General features: G+C 43.1%; 1 protein-coding gene across 2 annotated transcripts in view; it reads left to right on the top strand.

The window, feature by feature from the left end:
• The first annotated feature begins 1,841 nt into the window (after nt 1-1,841).
• BBS7 (Bardet-Biedl syndrome 7) overlaps nt 1,842-19,203 on the top strand; it is a 40,401-nt gene continuing 23,039 nt past the window's right edge. Inside the window, exons 1-6 of one of the 2 annotated variants that reach the window (XM_072119346.1) lie at nt 1,842-2,007; nt 6,593-6,734; nt 9,320-9,385; nt 9,662-9,724; nt 9,816-9,991; nt 18,087-18,273. In XM_072119346.1, the coding sequence (XP_071975447.1) occupies nt 6,699-6,734; nt 9,320-9,385; nt 9,662-9,724; nt 9,816-9,991; nt 18,087-18,273 (528 nt within the window). In that variant the 5' untranslated portion in view covers nt 1,842-2,007; nt 6,593-6,698. Of the gene's footprint in view, nt 2,039-6,592; nt 6,735-9,319; nt 9,386-9,661; nt 9,725-9,815; nt 9,992-18,086; nt 18,274-19,203 lie in introns of both variants that reach the window. The other variant, XM_072119347.1, reaches the window with a different exon arrangement.

Below are 19,203 nucleotides of genomic sequence, written 5' to 3'. Positions count from 1 at the left end.
TGCCTTCCCGTGGTCCTGCCTGCCTTCCCGTGGTCCTGCCTGCCTTCCCGTGGTCCTGCCTGCCTTCCCGTGGTCCTGCCAGCCTTCCCGTGGTCCTGCCAGCCTTCCCGTGGTCCTGCCTGCCTTCCTGTGGTCCTGCCTGCCTTCCCGTGGTCCCCTTGTCCCTACCTTGGCTGCCACCGTGGGCCTAGTCGCACCCGTGGAGCGACCTGGTGACTCCCCGCCGCAGCAAGTCCATCCCGCTTTGCGGCGGGCTCTGGCGAAGACCAGGAGTTCACTTAGACTCCGCTCCCGGGTGTGGCTAAGGTTGTTATCTCCCGCGGTGGTCCAGGGAGTCCACTTACTTAGTCCTAAGGGACTATTCCCCCATAGACTGTGACAGTCAGCAGCCCCCTTGTATACCTGCCCCTCAGTATATAGGCAGTGCATTCTCCCAATATATAGGCAGTGCATGCCCCCAGTATATAGCCAGTGCCTGTCCCTCAGTATATAGCCAGCGCTTGGAAAGGCGAGTACAGAGTTTTTTTTTCCATTGAATCGAGTATAAGCGGAGTTATGGTTTTTCAGCACATTTTTTTGTGCTGAAAAACTCAGATTACACTCGGGTATATACGGTATATCTATTTTTAATTTATAATTTATTTATATGTGCTCCACCACCACTTTTATGTGTACTTGATTCAATAATTGTCTTATAGCTGCTGTTTTTCGATTAGCCTGATAAAAATGCTATCTTAGCATTGAAAAACATAACCTCAACAATGAAAGCTTTAAATTAACCTAACCGCCAACTATTTTTGATATATCAGAAGTGAGCATTTCTGCCCTACTGTTAGACTTGATTATACTATACACATATACCGGTGTGTTGTCACTATTGCTGTGTGTTATTTTGGCTAGTTAGTGTAGGGCCCCGCAAGCTGATGAGAACCCGAGGCTTGGGAGCTTACTCTTTTTAGGCTCTAATTTTACCCTCAAGTAAACTAATACCTCATTGAAGAAGCCAAGATGATGGGAGGTTTGCTGCCTTTGGAGCCCATCTAAGGCTTAAGTACCTAGGATCTAAAAATACAGTACACAAAAAAAAAAAAAATCACACTTATCACAGCTCCGTACACTGAAGTATGAAAAAGTTATTGGCCTCAAAACATGGCGAAATTTTTTAAAAAATTTGTACAAAAGATTTTCAATTTTTAAAATCATAATAAACTAATATATAAAGCTGAGTGTATGTGTGTATGTATGTCCGTAAGGAATCTGCACCGTCGTTGCGTTTACAATCACCAAATTTTACACAGTTGTTGCCTGTGACTCAGGGAACATCATAGACCAGGTTTTGAGCCAAAATTTTCCCCCTGCGCTTTCCAAAATCCGCTTATTAACCATGTGGAATATGACAGCCCTTGATGCTCCACTAGGAGAGTCTGGAAAAACATGTTTTCCAGGCTGGGATAAGGAAAACTACGCCTCTTTGAACTACCTTGTAAGGCGGCCCCTATAACAACAAACGACTTTCGAGATACCTGATGACATGGCCAGATCCTGGTATGGCTTTAATCCCGCATAATGTCATTAGGCTTCCAGAAAGTCATGCTTGATGTTGAGAAGGTAGCTGAAAGAGGCGTGGTTTTCCATATCACATCCGGGAAAATTATTTGCATATTTATTAGTGCCAGAAGTGGATTCCATGCAGCTGCCAGTAGGCGGAGCTCTCTGCAGGGAATGTTGAGAAACATAGAAGATCCCGGAGCGCTGCAGTGTGGCACACTTATGGTTCTGGCGGTGGTTAATGTGACCTTACCCTCCAAGCTACACCACTGAATGAGGGAAGGTAGTCTACAGAGTCCTAGCCGCGGCATACTGGTCATGTGACCTGGGATATGACGTCAGACGCTCCTCCCCGGACGCGCTGGTTGCCTTGGTTGCGGTGGTGTAGGGGCCGTGCACAGCTCTGCCAGTGACGCGCGATGACACGGAGGAAGGCTGTGGTCCTGTGTGTACATGGAGGTAACTGTCCGCGATGCGGTTTATCAGGCTGGTGAGTTGTGTATGAGGGCACCTCCACCTCCCCCAGTGTCTGTACCAATAAGGTGTTCATTTCAATAAACTTTGTTACTGTTATTTATAACAGTCTATGAGCCTATTGTAAGCATATACTGCTGAGGGGCAATGCTGTACCAGTGTGTTATTACTATACCTGCAGAGCTCTTACTGTGGAGATAATAATAATGTAGAGCTGAAAGAGCTTTAACCTATTCAGGAGATGCTTATTTTGACCCTTTAAGACCTAGTATGTCACAGTCTGAGATCTTGTTTAGGTTTATGTTTGTTCTAATGACACTTACAATGATTCTTCTGCAGAAGACCACCCATTTAACGACATCGACCATCAGTTTACTGATGGTAGATGTGTCCTAATAAGAAGTTGGTGCTACGTCACCAGAGCCCCTCAAGGAGCCTCGTATTTTAATCTACGTACTACCCCCGTAGCGCCAGCTCTATGCGCATGTAGGTGTTGGATTGGCCAGGGACCGGCAGGGAGCGGGGGATGGCATCAATTAAAATATGAGGCTCCCTGAGGCGCTCAGGGGATGTAGAATAACTTTTGTAATTCTATATTTTTGTAAATGCGACATATAGTTATAATAAAAACAAGTCCTTTTCAGTGGTCATCACAATGGAGCTTAACCGTGGGTGTTTTTTAAAAGAAAAATGTTTTTAAAGACTGATCTTTAAATACCCAGATTTCGAAGAAATATACGTTTATATACTATGATGTGGATACAGCTTCTGAGCACAAGTGATCACTGTCATGTATCGCTCCTAAAAGGTAATCTCTTGTGGGCAGGGCCCTTGTTCCTATTGTAATATCTGTCCATGTACCCTATGATCTATAAGGCACTATGATAGGAATATGATATCGCTATATAAATAAAAATGTATTATTATGAGGCCAAACGGTTAAAAAGACAAGGATTGTTTAATGGAGCTCTGCAGCTTTATAAAATCGATTGCCCCAGCGTAGGCCATATAGGTCTGATTGGTGGAACGCCAGTCATGCGAATGGTGTATACGCTGCAGCCCCTTTCATACCTCCAAAAAGTGTACTTTTATATTTCTGTATTGTCCTATTCACTTTAAATCTAGAGTTGAGGGCCTGTCCTAAGTAACTCCACAATTTTTTTTTTTTAATCAATAAAGCTTCATCACAGACACCTTACAGCTGATCATTGGAGCCTGGCACTAAAGTAAAGCATCCAGAAATCTACACCAGGAGTCACAGTGGGATGAGAGGTCCCTCTGTAAGTTGGGTGTCTTTAAGTTGGGAACTGCCTGTATTTGCATATGCAGCAGGGGAGCTAAACAGTTATAATACAGGAGCGCATATGGATTATACCTGGGGTGGGCATCTTGAAGCATAGTAATCTTGCAAAAAAAATTGCATTTGCTTACAGTGATGAGGTTAATTGGGAAGATGGCTCAAATGCTGTGTATGCAAATTTGAGCCCCATCAGTGACTCAAGGAAGCAGGCCTGCATTCTCCAATGCTACAAAATGCATGTAGTTTAATAAATCTGTCATTTCTGATGATCAATCTTTATTTTCCACCTTTCACGCAGCTTGTACAGTTGGCATAGTATCTCTCTATTCTGGGAACATCAAAGATCTGTTTTCCACTCCCTTGTGGCTTCCGGAATCTCTGTTACTGCCTCTCTGTGTACATGATGGATACATGTATATATACAGATCTGACAAAACTTGGTAGGAGATGAAATTTTAGAAGAAAGGCAAGACTACATTTACCTATGCCAGAAAACTTAGTTAATTGCTATTAAGATGTCATCACCTGAGATTATTACCCCCATTACTCCTTTACCATGCCAGAGGGATGTGGCCGGTTGGAGGCCGGTCTGGCGTGAAGTGGGCACGTTCCTGCCATGCTTCTACGAACTTGATGCAGCAGGCAAACCTATTCACCTTCTGCGCATATTTCTACACCTGGTAGGACCTGGGGTAGAAATAAATGCTGTGCAGCCTTGTCCACAAATACATCAAGAGGCAGGAGCGGGGATTTCATCAGAGGGCGGCACACAATAAATCTCCCCCTGTGTGTTGCTCTGTTTGGTCCTGGAATTGATATGGTTTTATCTTCCTAATTATTATTTCCTACTGAGCTCATCTGTTATTAATAATAATTACTATATAGGGCCATCATATTCCACAGTGCTTTACAGACTATGGGGGACATATACAAAACAATAAGACATTAGAGTAACCACCTGTTCAGATTAAACAATGGGAGAGAGGGCCCTGCTTGCGAGAGCTTACAAGCTATGATATTACATGATATTCCCTAATGTCTGAGAGCTCTAGAGTTTCTGTTCTATCTCTCTGCAAAGAATGGATTAAGGAACATCAGAAAGAGTTCAAGTTGTTTGATTAAGTCTCTAAATGTGAAACATATCATAAACTAAAATCATGAGCATTAAGCATAAAGGAGAATTCCCAAATTTCTTAAATGTACTCAGGCATTTCACAGATATTGTAACCTGTCTCTATCAGTCCTGGTGTACACAATTTTGGTTGCCCCTAGACCCGACCCTGGATCTTCTGATTTCAGGGTCAGCAGACGTCTTGTTCTTCTGCCTGACACTGATGCCATTACTAGACAAGCTCACACACACAGACTTGATGCTGGCAAATGGCACATTGTGAGGAGGGTAAAGCTACAAGCTACAGACAGATAAGATCTTTAGCTAGAGGAGGGGGAGGTAGGTATATAGCAGAACTGTGTGTGTTATAGGTGAGTTAGCATTGCCTTGCCTCCTTCCTGACAAGTCTCACTGCCAGGATGTGCTGTTGTATGGAATTAGTACTTAGAGATGTATATGTCTGTAGTTGAATATTGACAGATGGTCTCTGTTTCCATATTATTGGGGTAGAAAAATCTGTGTCATATGATTTACACAGTGCCTTACTGGAATGTTAAAGGACACCTGTCATCAGATCTGTAACTATCTCTGTCACTACTACCTGTTGAAACAGCTCACAAGGAGCCTTTATTTAGTCAATTCATACATTAATAATTCTAAAATCATCTTTTCTTTATTATGTAAATGAGGCTGGGTACATGGAGAGGGAAGTGATGTCACCTCGATTACCCGCCCCCTCCTCACCCTGCTCAAGTCTGTGTGTAATGTATAGTAAAGCATTGCTAGTGCTTGTGCTTTATCTGCTGCCTGTAAGAGACACAGACATCAGCTACACAAGTTCCTGACATGTTCTGCTATACGGCTGCGTCCTGGAACAGTTTTATCTCATACACACAGGCTGCAGGGGACGCCAGCACCAGGAATCATATATAGGAGACAGCACCAGGAGTGTCATTATACAGGCTGTCAGTCAATCACTGGGGGTGTGGCTGAACCTCCCATTCATGAATAAGATGAACAGATGAATATGATAATAATTCATTGGACATCTCTCAGGTGATTTGCATACAGCTTTAGTACCTGATTGCTTAAGTTAACAGGAATCTATAGGGTCAATGAAGGGATTGGGGCAATGCTTCCTAATGGCTTTTTATAAAAATATATTTAGTTTTGGGGGTTAATTTGCCTGTCTGTGATCAGATACATACATGGGGTGGACTCTGCAAATGTTACTGGGTAAAGGACCTTAAATTACATCACCCTGGTCACAATTTATGAAGTGCTAAATAATAAGGAGGTATAGGGCATGGGGAGGAGTAGATGGGAGTAGCCATCCAGCTGATGCCAGTTTGGATAACATGAAGTTGATTTTATGGGGAGGTGAGGAAACAATTTTTAACTAAAATAATTTATTTAATAGGGCGCCATGGTAATTCCCTTTTAATACATGGAGGGACCACCTTTGGGAGGGAATGATGTGATGGTATCGTGTAGTTAGAAGGGGGCCTACACAATCACGGAAGGTTATTCACCATCGAAATGCCAGTGACTTATATACAGAGAATTCACAGCCTCGGGATGTTGGCAGAAATGTTCCAATTCACTAATAACTCTTGAAGATGTTAGAAATGGGATTATGTATTAAATATATTATATGGATACATACCATACACTATACAGGCAGTCCCCGGGTTACATACAAGATAGGGTCTGTAGGTTTGTTCTTAAGTTGAATTTGTATGTAAGTCGGAACTGTATATTTTATCATTCTAACCCCAGCCAGAACTGTGTCTGTGACAATTGGATTTTAAAAATGTTGGGTTGTCATAAGAATCAGGATTACCAATAAATCTTCATTACAGACACCTGTGATAACTGTTACAGCTGATTATTGTAGCCTGGGACTAAAGTACAATAAATTACCAATATCCAGAGGTCCGTTTGTAACTAGGGGTCGTATGTAAGTCGAGTGTGCGTAAGTAGGGGACCGCCTGTACTGAGATTTGTTTTGTATCTGCTTTACCCCTCACCCTTTGTGCACTAGGAATATGTGTATGTAAGGCTTTGAGTTTGGAGGATATTACTTATTGTAGGTTTATGTTCTGTACTTTTCATTTTTTTTGTTTTTTTAATGTATTTGATGCTGTTCCCTTATACAGTGAAAATGGGAAAACCCTGGTAGAGAGCTGACTGGAGTCTGAGCAGCAACTTTGCATGTGCTGGATATTTCTTGTAAGAAACTACTAGACAGCTGCTGCCCTGAACATGGAGCTCCAGTTAAACCGTGTGGATTACTTGCAGGTACGGCACAAAATAATCCTTGCTATCCTGTTGTCAAGGAGAAGTGTTGTGGAGCTGGGGGCTCACCATTCCTCTTCTAATAATCTGTATTAAAATTGCTTAATCTGCTAATGGCCAACACTCAAAAGGAAAATTAACTCTTTCAGGCTGGAACAATTTAGAAAAAATACAACTATGTTTAGTTTTTCTTCATTAGGAAACTTAATGAAAATACTTGTTAAACAAATACATGTTGCTACAGTTGCTTAACCTCTTCGCGTCACAGCATATTTTCATTAATTTTTTTCAGCCATAACTTTTTTATTTTGCTGTGTAAGGGCTTATTTTCTGCGTAACAAATTTTACTTCTCAGTGACGTTATTTATTATTCCATGCCGTGCACTAGGAATTGTGGGCTCGGATTTTACGACTTTCAATGTGCGTGCCAAATGATGTGTACGAAAAAATCTTCTGATGGTAATAACTTTTTCATACTTTGGTGTATGGAGCTGTGTAAGGCTACATTAACACACATATATGGGGGACGTATATACGGTCGATATACGTCCCGCATACACTTCTTTGGGCTCACAGCACCGTACCGCTCTGTACCCCGGGAAAAGATAGTACATGTCCTATCTTTTCCCGTGTTACGGCGCCATGCGCCATATGTTCCTTTGGAGAGGGTCGCGGGTGAGCTGCGCTTTCCTCCTTTTCCCGCGCGCTGCTGTGTGCCCGCCGTGCTACGGTACGGTTGGCAACGGCAGTGTGCATGTAGCCTTAGACGTCATTTTTTGCAGGGTAGCTGATTTTTTCACTGCTAGTATTTTTAGGCATGCGTGACCTTTTGATCACTTTTTATTATATTTCTTATTTGATGTAAAAGTGGCATTTTGGATATTTGGGTGCTATTTTCCTTTACTGGGTTCACCGTCAGGAATAACATTTTTTATGTTTTGATATTTGGGAAGTGGCGATACCTGTTTTTTTAATTTTTACTGTTAAGTTTTACATCAGTTCTAGGGAAAGGGGGTAATTTGAAAGTTTAGACCCTCTAGCTTATTTTAACCTTAGATGGTCTGATCATTCCTACCATATACTGCAATACTACTGTATTGCAGTATATGGCGTTTTTACACAGTATTCATTACAATGTGCCACTGGCACATTGTAACGAATCTGCAGATGCCATACAGCCTTGGGTCTTACAAAGACCAAAAGCATTCAGGGCAACCGATCAGAGCTCCGCAATGATGTCACCGGGAGCAACGATCAAAACAAAGATAGCAATACCCAAGGGCTGCCGTCTTTTAAATGCTGTCGGTGGCAATTGAAGGGTATTAGCGGTGGGTGTTTGCAGCAATATGCAGCAAACCCCCAACTTTGTATGCTGAGAGCTCATTAACAGCTAAATGAAGCACGGGTATGCTTGGGTTGAATCGGCTAAATAAATGTGGTTGATTTTCCCAGGTATTCCCGGGTTTAAATGGGCAAAACAAAACTCATGGTCATTATTCACAAAATGGAGCTTGCATAGTTTGCTTTTATGATTCACATTTTTTTTAGGCTTTCTAAAGTAGGAGGAGTTATCTCCAAGATGACTGCCATCTATAACTATAACTCCCATGATCCTTAGTTCTCAGTCTCTCCTCCTCCCTCTCATACTCTGCTCCCAGTGATGATGTCCTGCTCTGTTACCATAGTACTGAGGTGTAACTGCTATCACTGCACATCATCTCACTGAGATGGGTCTCACCACAACACCGGCCATACTGGATCCAAACCTAGTGGTGATCACATGACCTGCCCAGGCAGGTGCAGGACATGTGATGTGGATATGTGACCAGCGGCCATCTTCTGTCCTGTGTCTCCTCCCAGTATATATGAATTATGCTTATTCCTGGATATTCCATTAAGTGTCATATATAATGTAGGTTATATATCTGTTTAAACACATTAGGCAATGGTTTTAAACAGTTTTTGGACACTTGAGTGTGCTGTTAATGACTACTTTAAAGGGCACTTGTCATGAGGAATTGGGCCAACATGTTACACAGGACATTATCAGGATCATGTTGACGTCCTTTGACCTTATAGGGGGGGGGGCGGGGTCTAGATCTTAGCAACAATAGATCTTTGAATAATAAATGCGAATTAATTAGAGACGAGTTATGCTAGGATGTCTCCTGGCTTAATTCATGTCCCATAGTCCATGTGCGGCATCGGACATTTCCTGGGGTACATCATGATGCTGTATTTGTCCTGTGGCACATTGTTCAAGCCTTAAGAGTTTGGCGGGACTCTTTAGGTCATCTGTGTGCAGCATTTCAAGTTTTTTTTTCATTGTGGTACTGAATCCCCCACACAGAAATATTAAGGTATTCATCTACTGTATTTCTTGGAAAAAAAATCACACAATTTCTCAGTACAAATGTAAGAAAATGATGTTTTAGAATGATTTCATGGGGTATACATATAAGATGTCAGGAGAGGGGACAGGGCATCTTTCATTTTCCACTTTGTAGAATGCATACATTTTGATTTTAAGAGTAATAAACCTCTTAAGAATTATTTTTATTAATTACCACCTTTTCATTTACCTTTAGGTGGGGGTCACCTCTCAGAAAACAATGAGATTGCTGCCAGCGTCTGGCCGAAGAGCAACTCAGAAGGTATTGGACTTTTCATCTTGGTCTCTCTGCCTAATTTCTGTTGAAAATTAGCTCTATTCTTCTCCTTAGTATGATGTCTTATATAATTACTAACATTACTGACTGTGTGAAAAGATGTTACTTGTAAAGTAATGTCAAAGACCTTATCAATATGAATCCCGTGGCTATGAATTACTTATCTGTAGTTATATACTATTCTCCTTTGATGATAAAATGGCTTGTATTTTTTTCCTGCAATGATTCATATGATGACCATTTTATTATCCATTTGCCTAGGTGGTGGTTGGAGATCAGGATGGAGTGGTCACATGCTTTGGTATCAAGAAAACTGAAGCAGTGGTGAGGATGCTGCTGCTCTGTCATAGGAAATGCTATGTTTCCTGGACATTATATTAAGCTTCTAACATTTGTTCTGAATTTTTCTTCTCAGCCAGTTTTCAAGACCTTGCCTGGCCAGAAAGTCTCCCGATTGGAGCTTGGAGGAGCTCTTGGCTCAGTTCAGGAAAAGATATTTGTGGCATCTGGATCTGAAGTTCGAGGATTTACAAAGAGGGGAAAACAGTTTCTGTCATTTGAAACAAACCTTACAGAAAGCATCAGAGCCATGTAAGAGTGGTGTGATCCCTGTTATGACATTCTACATTGCACGTTATTGCCACCCCCACCTATCTTACATATTTCATTAATTGCTTCTTAAAGGAAATCTACCTTTTGATTTCATGCATTATGAATCAGGCAAACCTTGTGAATGTTGTAGCTATACTAATGCAGAAACATGTCTTGTTTAATCCCTGAGTTGAGTGGTTTTGCTGAAACTATTATAACATTCAGGACCTTGGGAAAGCCGGGTTGGATTCAGCCTTTATAAACACATTACTCGGAGCTTCCTGAACTGTCCAGAAAGGACTAATCAACCTTAGCTGGATAACTCATATACAGTAGTTGGGGTATGGCGCAGCAATTGATTGATTCTGCCTGTCAGGGTCAACACAGTGATTACATCATTCTCTGAAGCGGAGAGCGCCAGGGCAGCCACAGGATTGACAGAGCCTCATTATCATAATTTTATAATTGTTTTTTCAGCAAAACCACTTTTCTCAGGGATTAAACAAGATATGTTTCTGCATCTGTGTAGCTACAGCATTCTCAATATACGTTTGGTTCAAAATGCATGAAATAAATTGGTAGATTTCCTTTAAGAATTTTTAAACATGAAATTTAATTAGCATCATGACATCACTTATAATAGATTTATCAAGTTACTTTTTAGTTCTTTTTGTCATTGCTGACGCGGGGCACACTCACTACATCCAGTGATTGTTCAAGCTGAACATTCACTGTTTTACTCCTTAACGCTCACTGGCGGATATATTTGTCAGGGAGCTGTTAAGGATGTATGAAGAGGGCTCATAGGGTGCATATTGCAGCAAACTCTCATTGCTAACAACCGCCATCAGTGTTATCACAGGTGTTAACCCTTAAAGGGGTTGTCCGAGAGTTATATAAAAAAAAAAAGGTGGCCGGGAGGGGGCAGCTTAAAAAAATAAAGATGTACTAACCTTCTGACGCCCTCCGGGTGTTCCGCGCTGCTGCCGCTCCGGTCTGTGCGCCATGTAAACAAACATGGGCGTCGGAGCAGTGACACCGTGAGGGTGTATGGTTCATACAGTGACACATTGAAATGAATCCTATGTAAAATAGCCATATACTGCAATACAGTAGTATTGCAGTATATGGTAGGAATGATCAGACCATCTAGGGTTCAAGTACCTCCAATGAAAGTTGTAAAGTTTTATGAAATTTAGAATTTTTTTCGCAGCTTTCAAGTACACGGCATGGAATAATAAATAACGTCACTGAGAAATAAAATTTGTTCTGTATATGAAAAAATTAAAAAGGTATAGAATTGTGAAGGTGGGGAGCAAAGAATGCATGAAAAAAACGCTGCAACGTGAAGGAGTTAATAGTGCAAATAGCAAGTTATGGTGTAGAATTGTGCGCTGCCCAGTGAGCCTGAAGATTTATCAGAAGTGTCTGAGAGTGGAACTGTTCTAGTTTCTCATAGCATAAGCTGAGCTCTGATTGCTTTCCATGAGCAACTAGAACTGTTTTTATTTCAGACACTTCTGATAAATGTCCCCCCTGGGTTTGGTGCAGCCCGGACAGATAGAACTGTCTTACTATGGATTGATAAATATATAAGAATGTAACAGCGGGGCGTGGCCTGACCAGGGATGTGAGTGGAAGCACGGCACGGAGCTCCTGCCACCCATACTGCAGAATCCTGTGTCCAGCTGGACAAATTATAGAGACACCTAACGGGGACGCTGCTCGGTAGGCACAGTACACAGTGCGGAGGCTGTCAGCCGGTGAGCCAGCTGAGCGACGGAGACCGGAGCTGAAGCGAGGCGGCCGTGGAGCGGAAGGGATACCCGCAGCATACCTGAGCTCCGGAGACGTGAGTCCCTGTTGGAACGGAGGGCTCCGAAGTACCGTAGGTGAAATACACCGGAGGGCTGCGGCGGTCCCAGCGGGAAATAAGTCGTATGTGTAGTGCCTCGTGGCGCCCGCCATCTTGCAAAACGGGGGAGTAGCTGTGCGGCAACCTGGAAGCGCTGCAGACACTCGTAGCAGCATACATAGAACCGCGGAGATCAGCTTCGGGGGCCCAAGGAAAGTAGAAGGACACTGGTGCCGAAGAGCTACAGAGATCCTGGGGTGAGAGACAATTCCTTCCTTCCCTGCCTCGTGGGGTCCGCCATTTTGCTGTCACGGAGGCCCAGTGATATAACACAGGCAAAAGGTGGCAGAGTAAAGGAGAAGAATTGAGCAGATATGCCCCTTGCATTCTTCTGAAAAACGAACTGTGAGTACTTTCACTGGAGGTGCTATAATAACAACGTAAAGCCCTGCAATAGCCACCTTAATAAAGGCCTGGAAAGTAGTACAGAAGCTCAGGACTTGAATAGTTAATCCATTGCAAAGTACAGGTCTATCTGCAGTGAAGTGAATCCCCGATTGCCAAGATCTATGTATGAGTGATCCAGTTCATTTGGTCTAGTGAGATTTGATTCCTAAGATATCTACAACATATTCCTGCATTTTTAAATTGGACTGTGCCTTGTCAGGTGCCCCTAAGTACACATTATCCACGGGAAGTGGCCTAAAGACCGTGTCCGTAGTTACCAGTATGACACGTTCGGGAGCTCGCAAAAAGGACGGTAAAAATAGCACCCTGAGCACTCCAGCTAAACAAGGAGGAGAAGGGTTTGCGACCAGATTCCAGGAGGTGGCAGCAAGATTGGAAAAATTTGCCTGGGAAGGGGCGAGTAAATCTGGAAGTAAATCTTCCAAGAAGACAATGGCTGCGAGTTCCCCGGAGGAATCAGAGGATGAGGGGATGGAAGAAATGGAGGAGTCGCAGCCACAACGACAAAAGAAAGGTCCAAAGACTCCCCTACAACCCACAACGGTTGCGGAAATGGCGGCATCTTTGCAGGTACCAGAAGAGCCAACACTTAAGGACGTATTCAAGGCAGTAGCGCACTGTGGTACGGCAATGTTAACAATGAACTCACATATTGGGGGCTTAACAGAAGATATCAATCTAATCAGGCATGACATGAAAAAAACCAACGATCGTGTGCATGCAGTGGAGGATAGAATGAGCGAAGTGGAAGATCAGATGGTTCCTATGCAAAAGGAGCTGAAGAGATTGAACCACAATGTATCCTTACTAATCTCCAAGTCTGATGATTTAGAAAACAGGCTGCGTAGAAACAATCTGAGGATTGTGGGAATCCCGGAGAAAGCAGAAGGTCAAGATCCGGTGGGGTTCATGGATAGTTGGTTGAGAGATAAAATGGGCCAAGAGACTCTTACTCCGTTATTTGCTATAGAAAGGGCTCATAGAGTCCCATCCAGACCGCCACCACCAGGGGCCAGGCCGAGACCAATGCTTCTCAAACTACTGCACTATCACTTCTTTGAATCATCGGAGGCTGCAGCGCATTGGCTAGACGAAAATGAAAGGAGACTACGAGTCGGTGACAGAGAAGAGCAGTGAGATACGTCTATGTAGCATATGTTTCTAGACAGTTGATATAATTTCGTTATGGTGTTAAAATGTATGTTTTATAATTATATGCTGGAAGGTATATCTTAACTTTTGCCCTGCAACGCTGGGTAATTGTCGGCGGGCGGAGGCAGGAGCTCTGATATCGTTGAGATTATTCTATTCTGTAATACAAGGCAGAAATAGAGTTGTAGCTGGAAAAATCGAGCATACTCACATAAAGGTACAGGAGGGACAACTTGGCTCCCATCTCCTGACCTTGGGAGAATGTCTTTTGTAAGTTTTGTTATAAGAGTTGTATGTTGGGGAAATGGGAAGGGAGGGGTGAGCCAGCTTCTAGTTAGGGATATATTGATTAAGTCCGTGTGTAGCAAAATGTGCATTGTATGTGATAATGACTAATAAGTACAACGTAATATTCTGGAATACCAGAGGATTAGGGGATGTCAGTAAAAGATTGGCAGTCTTTACTTCTTTACAACAACATAGACAGTCTATCATATGCTTAAATGAAACACACTTAACAAAAGAATCCACGCAGGTCCTACAAAAAGGGTGGGTTGCACATAGCTTCCACTCTACATTCTCTACGCATGCCAGAGGAGTCAGTGTATTGGTGCCTCGGACCATCCCATTCGAGTGTAACTCCTCTCTAATTGATGCAGATGGTAGATTTGTATGCTTACACTGCACCATATATAGAACTCCTCAAGTTCTGGTGGCGGTTTATGTTCCGCCTCCGTTTACATGTGAAGTGCTGAAACGTATAATGGCGTATATCAACTCCCTCCCTCAGCTGCCAGTGTTAATTGGAGGCGACTTTAACATGGTTTTGTTAACTAGTATAGACAGGTACAACTCGAGACAACAGACTAGAACAGATGAGCCCACAGTGCTGGCTAAGCTACTAGAAGAAGTGGGTTGGTACGATTGGTGGAGGAGCCGGAACCCAGACGTTAGACAGTTCTCTTGCTACTCCAGCTCATATGCAACGTTTTCAAGAATAGATATGGCGATAATATCTCCCCAAATGCATAATTATGTGCGGGAAGTCAGATACTTGCCCCGCAGTATCTCTGATCATTCCCCTGTACTGGTTGAAATAGTAATCCCAACCTTACTAATTAGACCCGTGGGCTCCTGGAGACTAAACCCTTTTTGGCTGCAGTTAGTAGACAAAGGAAATGAGTTCCGGAATGAGATAGAGGAATTTCTTAGCACAAATGAGTTAGGAGTCACAGAAGGTGCCCTGTGGGACTCGGTCAAAATGTATATGAGAGGGATATACAAGGCGCGCATTAATTCACACAAATCAAAATCTAGGGAACTTACCACCCATTTGCAACAGAGGGTTATAACAACAGAGCAGGAATACATTAATTCCCCATCGCCGGAGAGGGAGGCTAGTTGGAAAGAGGCTCAGCAGTTACTAAAAGAACACACCCTTAAGGTAGCTGAGGATAAAAGACTTTTTCTACAGCAAAAATACTTTGTGCAGGGGGAGGCTGTAGGTCATCTTCTTAAAGTCTTCTCTAATTTTTATAGCGCCTTTTATTCCACCAAGCTGGCCAAGGACAAGGGAAAAATTACCAACTATGTCACCAAAATAGAGTTGCCTACCCTTAGCCAGGAACAGAAAAATCAGTTGGAAACCCCATTATCTGTGGAGGAATTAGAAAATGCCCTGGGCTCATTCCTTAATGAGAAGGCGCCGGGCATGGACGGCTTGCCAGCGGAATTTTTTAAGAAACATAGCGAAGTTTTGCTCCCTCGCCTGTTACAGGTTATTCAGGGTTCAGAGATTTCAGGAGTGCTCCCAGCATCTATGCGGGAGGCAATGATAGTATTACTCCCAAAAGCAGGCAAGGATACTAAGCAACCGGACTCGTATAGACCGATTTCATTGCTCCCAGTGGACGTCAAAATTATAGCCAAGGCCCTGGCTAATCGGCTGACAGGGGTAATCACTTCTCTGATCCACTTAGACCAATCAGGTTTCATGCCGGACAGGTCCACGGCCTTAAATATAAGACGGCTATATCTGAATATCCAATCTGAAAAGACAGGAGAAGGGGAGCGATCTGTCCTCTCACTCGACGCTGCCAAAGCATTTGACAGCGTCGAGTGGGAATATTTATGGACAGTCCTGGATAAAATGGGATTCGGGCCCAAATTTATTGTATGGGTAAAACTACTTTATTCCAGTCCTAAGGCACGCATTAAAGTTAATGGGGGGGTATCCAATGAGTTCGCACTCGAAAGGGGTACAAGACAAGGGTGTCCGCTGTCCCCTTACTTATTTGCCATTGCAACAGAACCACTGGCAGCCGCTATAAGAAAATCTGCAGAGATTTTGGGATTCCCAGGGAAGGGGGAGGAAGAACGGGTGTCTCTATATGCAGACGACATGTTGATATACATGGGAGATACGAACAAGTCCCTCCCGACAGTAATGTCAATCATACAAGAGTTTGGCACATATTCTGGATTTTCCATAAATTGGGATAAGTCTGTTTTAATGCCGCTATCGCCCAATCCAGTTATTGATATCCCGGCAGGGGTGCCGCTACAGGTGGTAAATAAGTTTAGATACCTTGGGGTGGAAGTGACACCAAATCCCAGGGATTTCATTAAGGACAACGTAGAACCGTTGCTGGCCAAATTTTCAAGTAAGATCAAATTATGGTACAAACTCCCACTATCCCCAATCGGGAGAGGCAATCTTATCAAAATGGTGCTGATGCCTCAGTTGCTATATATAATTCACAATTCGCCAGTTTGGTTGTCGCAGAAGTATTTTCAGAGGATCAATGGCTTGTTTAGGAGGTTGATATGGAAAGGGCAACAAGCCAGGATAAGTTTAAGTACACTGCAAAGGGGTAAGACGGATGGTGGCTTGGCAATCCCAAATCCGTGGCTCTACTTTCTAGCGGCACAGATACAGCATTTCAAAGGATGGGGGGAAGATATTGTCGAGGGAAAGAGCACCTCCTCAGGCAGGCTAATAAGTCTATGGACGAAGCACACAACAGCGGTGCACGCTTTAGAAGCAGCATTTGGCGGGGGGATATGGGGAAAAAGCCGACCCTATCCCTTATGTATAAGGTGTGGCAGAAAGCTAAGGTAATTATGGGCATTCCCAAATATACCTCAGATACGCCACTATGGCGTAATCCGGCTTTACCAGAAATATTCAGGCTGGAGGGATTTACTCCGTGGGAAGCAAAAGGGGTGAAGACACTGAAACATCTATGCGTGGATGATAGCTGTAAAACTTTCGCCCAATTGCAAGAGGACTTTCAACTGCCACATGCCTGGTTTTACCAATATTTACAACTCCGCCATGCGTTTAACACACAGAATAGGGATGAGCCAATAGAGGTGGGTACTAGTGGGGCATTGCAGAGGATTTTAAAAGCAAATTCTACCAAAGGGTTAATTTCTTATATATATACAGTTTTGCTTAGTGACTCCAATAAGGACATCCCGCTAAAATGCTTCACTAAATGGAACAGGGATGTGGGCCCTATTTCAGAAGAACAATGGACCGAGGCCCTGGAATTGCTACCTACTCTTTCCCCTAGTGAAGCACGCAGAATGTCCCATTTGCTGCTCCTGCATAGAGCGTACAAGTCTCCCCAATTGCTGTGTCAAATAGGCGTTAGACCAAATTCTGAATGTCCCAGGTGTGGAGCTGAGGAGGCTGGGATACTCCATATGATGTGGGAGTGCAGGGAACTAGGAACATTATGGAAGTCTGTATTAGACATCATACGTAAAGTTTATTCCATTTCTGTTGAAGAGTCTCCTCTGGCATGTCTTTTGGGGGTGCTAAATGTGCATAATTTGACTGAACCCATTAATGTTGCGATACAGCGATCGTTGTATCAGGCCAGAAAGGTAATAGCTGCCCATTGGATAAGGCCTCGGCCTCCAGACAAAAAGGAGTTTGTAGAACGTATGAATGCGGCTATACGGCTAGAATATAGTACATATTTGAAAAGGAATTGTATTCCTAAATTTGAAAAGATATGGGGTAGATGGTTCGATACTCCCGGTCTGCCCTCTGCTGCTCTGGTTAGAATTAGAGCGAGTCTAGAATATCAGTTATCGTTAGCAAGATAAAGAATTACAAGGCACACACGTCTCAGTTGATTTGGGATCAGATGGCCCAAATAGGGAGCTGGCTCACGGGGAGGGGTTTGGGAAGGGGGGGCCTGTTGGGATTATGTTTGTGTTACGGGTAGATTAAAAACACAGAAACGGTACAGAAATGTGGTAACAATGTAAAATTTATACTTTGCATGTGATAATATGTACTACTGTTGGCTGCCTGCGGCAGTTTTTTTCTGTGTTGATGTATATTTTGTTCATGGATGTATGGAAAAAGGGGTAAAAACCTCTAATAAAAACTACCTGATTTTAAAAAAAGAAAGAATGTAACAGCAGTTGCCATTCAGTCAGTAGTGTCTTTATTATACCAGTTTGTAGTTTTGTTATTTTTTACACTTGATATAACTTGCTGGGAATGTAATTGGCTTTCTATTTGAACTGTATTTTCAGTATAGTGCCTTATATTTCTTTGCATTACTACTACTTTAGCTTTGCATTACTACCTTTTCCTAGGCATGTATCTGGTTCCGATCTTTTCTTGTGTGCAAGTTATATCTACAACCATTACTGTGACTGCAAAGACCAACACTACTATTTGTCTGGCGATAAAATTAGCGATGTCCTTTGCCTGCCAGTAGAAAAGTTTGAGCGGATAACTCCAATCCTTGCATGCCAGGACAGAGTGCTCCGCATATTAGAGGTATGTTGAGTTTCCATATTCACATGTCATTCAGGGAATAAAAGTTCTTTTAAAATAAGTGTCTTGATCTCCAAGTGGGTGTCCGGCGTGCGTGGCATACAGTGACACACAACATTTAGTCTGGTGGTCGCTGTTTTCTATCGTTAAATAGATGTTAAGCATTCCAGCAAACTGTATATTTTTAAGTAGCGGTCAATAACATTTATACTACTACCCTGTGTCCCTGAAAATAAGACACCCCTCGAAAATAAGACCTAGTGCAATTTTTTTTTTTTTTTATTATTATTATTATTGGGGTTTTTGTCAATACAATTACATTTTTTACATAGATGTTTACATCTTCTAGCAGTCTCATATTATCAATCACAATTATATATAAATCTTTAACCCCTTAGCGCTCTGCGCCGTAGCTGTACTGCGCTGAGTCCCGCGAATAGCGCTCAGCGCAGTACAGCTACTGCGCAGAGACGATGCCGGTTCAGCGCTGTATAGCAGCCGAACCGGCATCGTTAGCCGCGGGATTTCAACGGTAATCTACCGTTGACATCCCCGGCTAACACCCGCGGTCGGAGTTGGCTCCGATCGCGGGTGTTTAACCCGTTAAATGCCGCGGTCAACGCGACCGCGGCATTTAACATGCCTTCTGGGGGTCTTTACATCACAATCGGCCCCCCCGCACCGTTTTCGGGGGGGGGACGATTGCTGTTTTGGCACCTCTGGGGTCCGATCGGGACCCCAGAGAAGCCTGGAGGGTTTACCTTTAAGATGGCGCCTGTGACGTCATCTTAAAGGCAAAGTGTCAGCCTATGCATCTGCATAGGCTGGCACTGCTAATACCCTGCAATACATTAGTATTGCAGAGTATTATCAAGAACAAGCAATCAGATGATTGCTTGTTCATATCCCATGGTGGATCATGTAAAAAATGTA

Source organism: Engystomops pustulosus, chromosome 1 (genome assembly GCF_040894005.1).
Source record: "Engystomops pustulosus chromosome 1, aEngPut4.maternal, whole genome shotgun sequence".
Lineage (NCBI taxonomy): Eukaryota > Metazoa > Chordata > Amphibia > Anura > Leptodactylidae > Engystomops > Engystomops pustulosus.
This window is presented reverse-complemented; position numbering and strand designations above follow the sequence as displayed.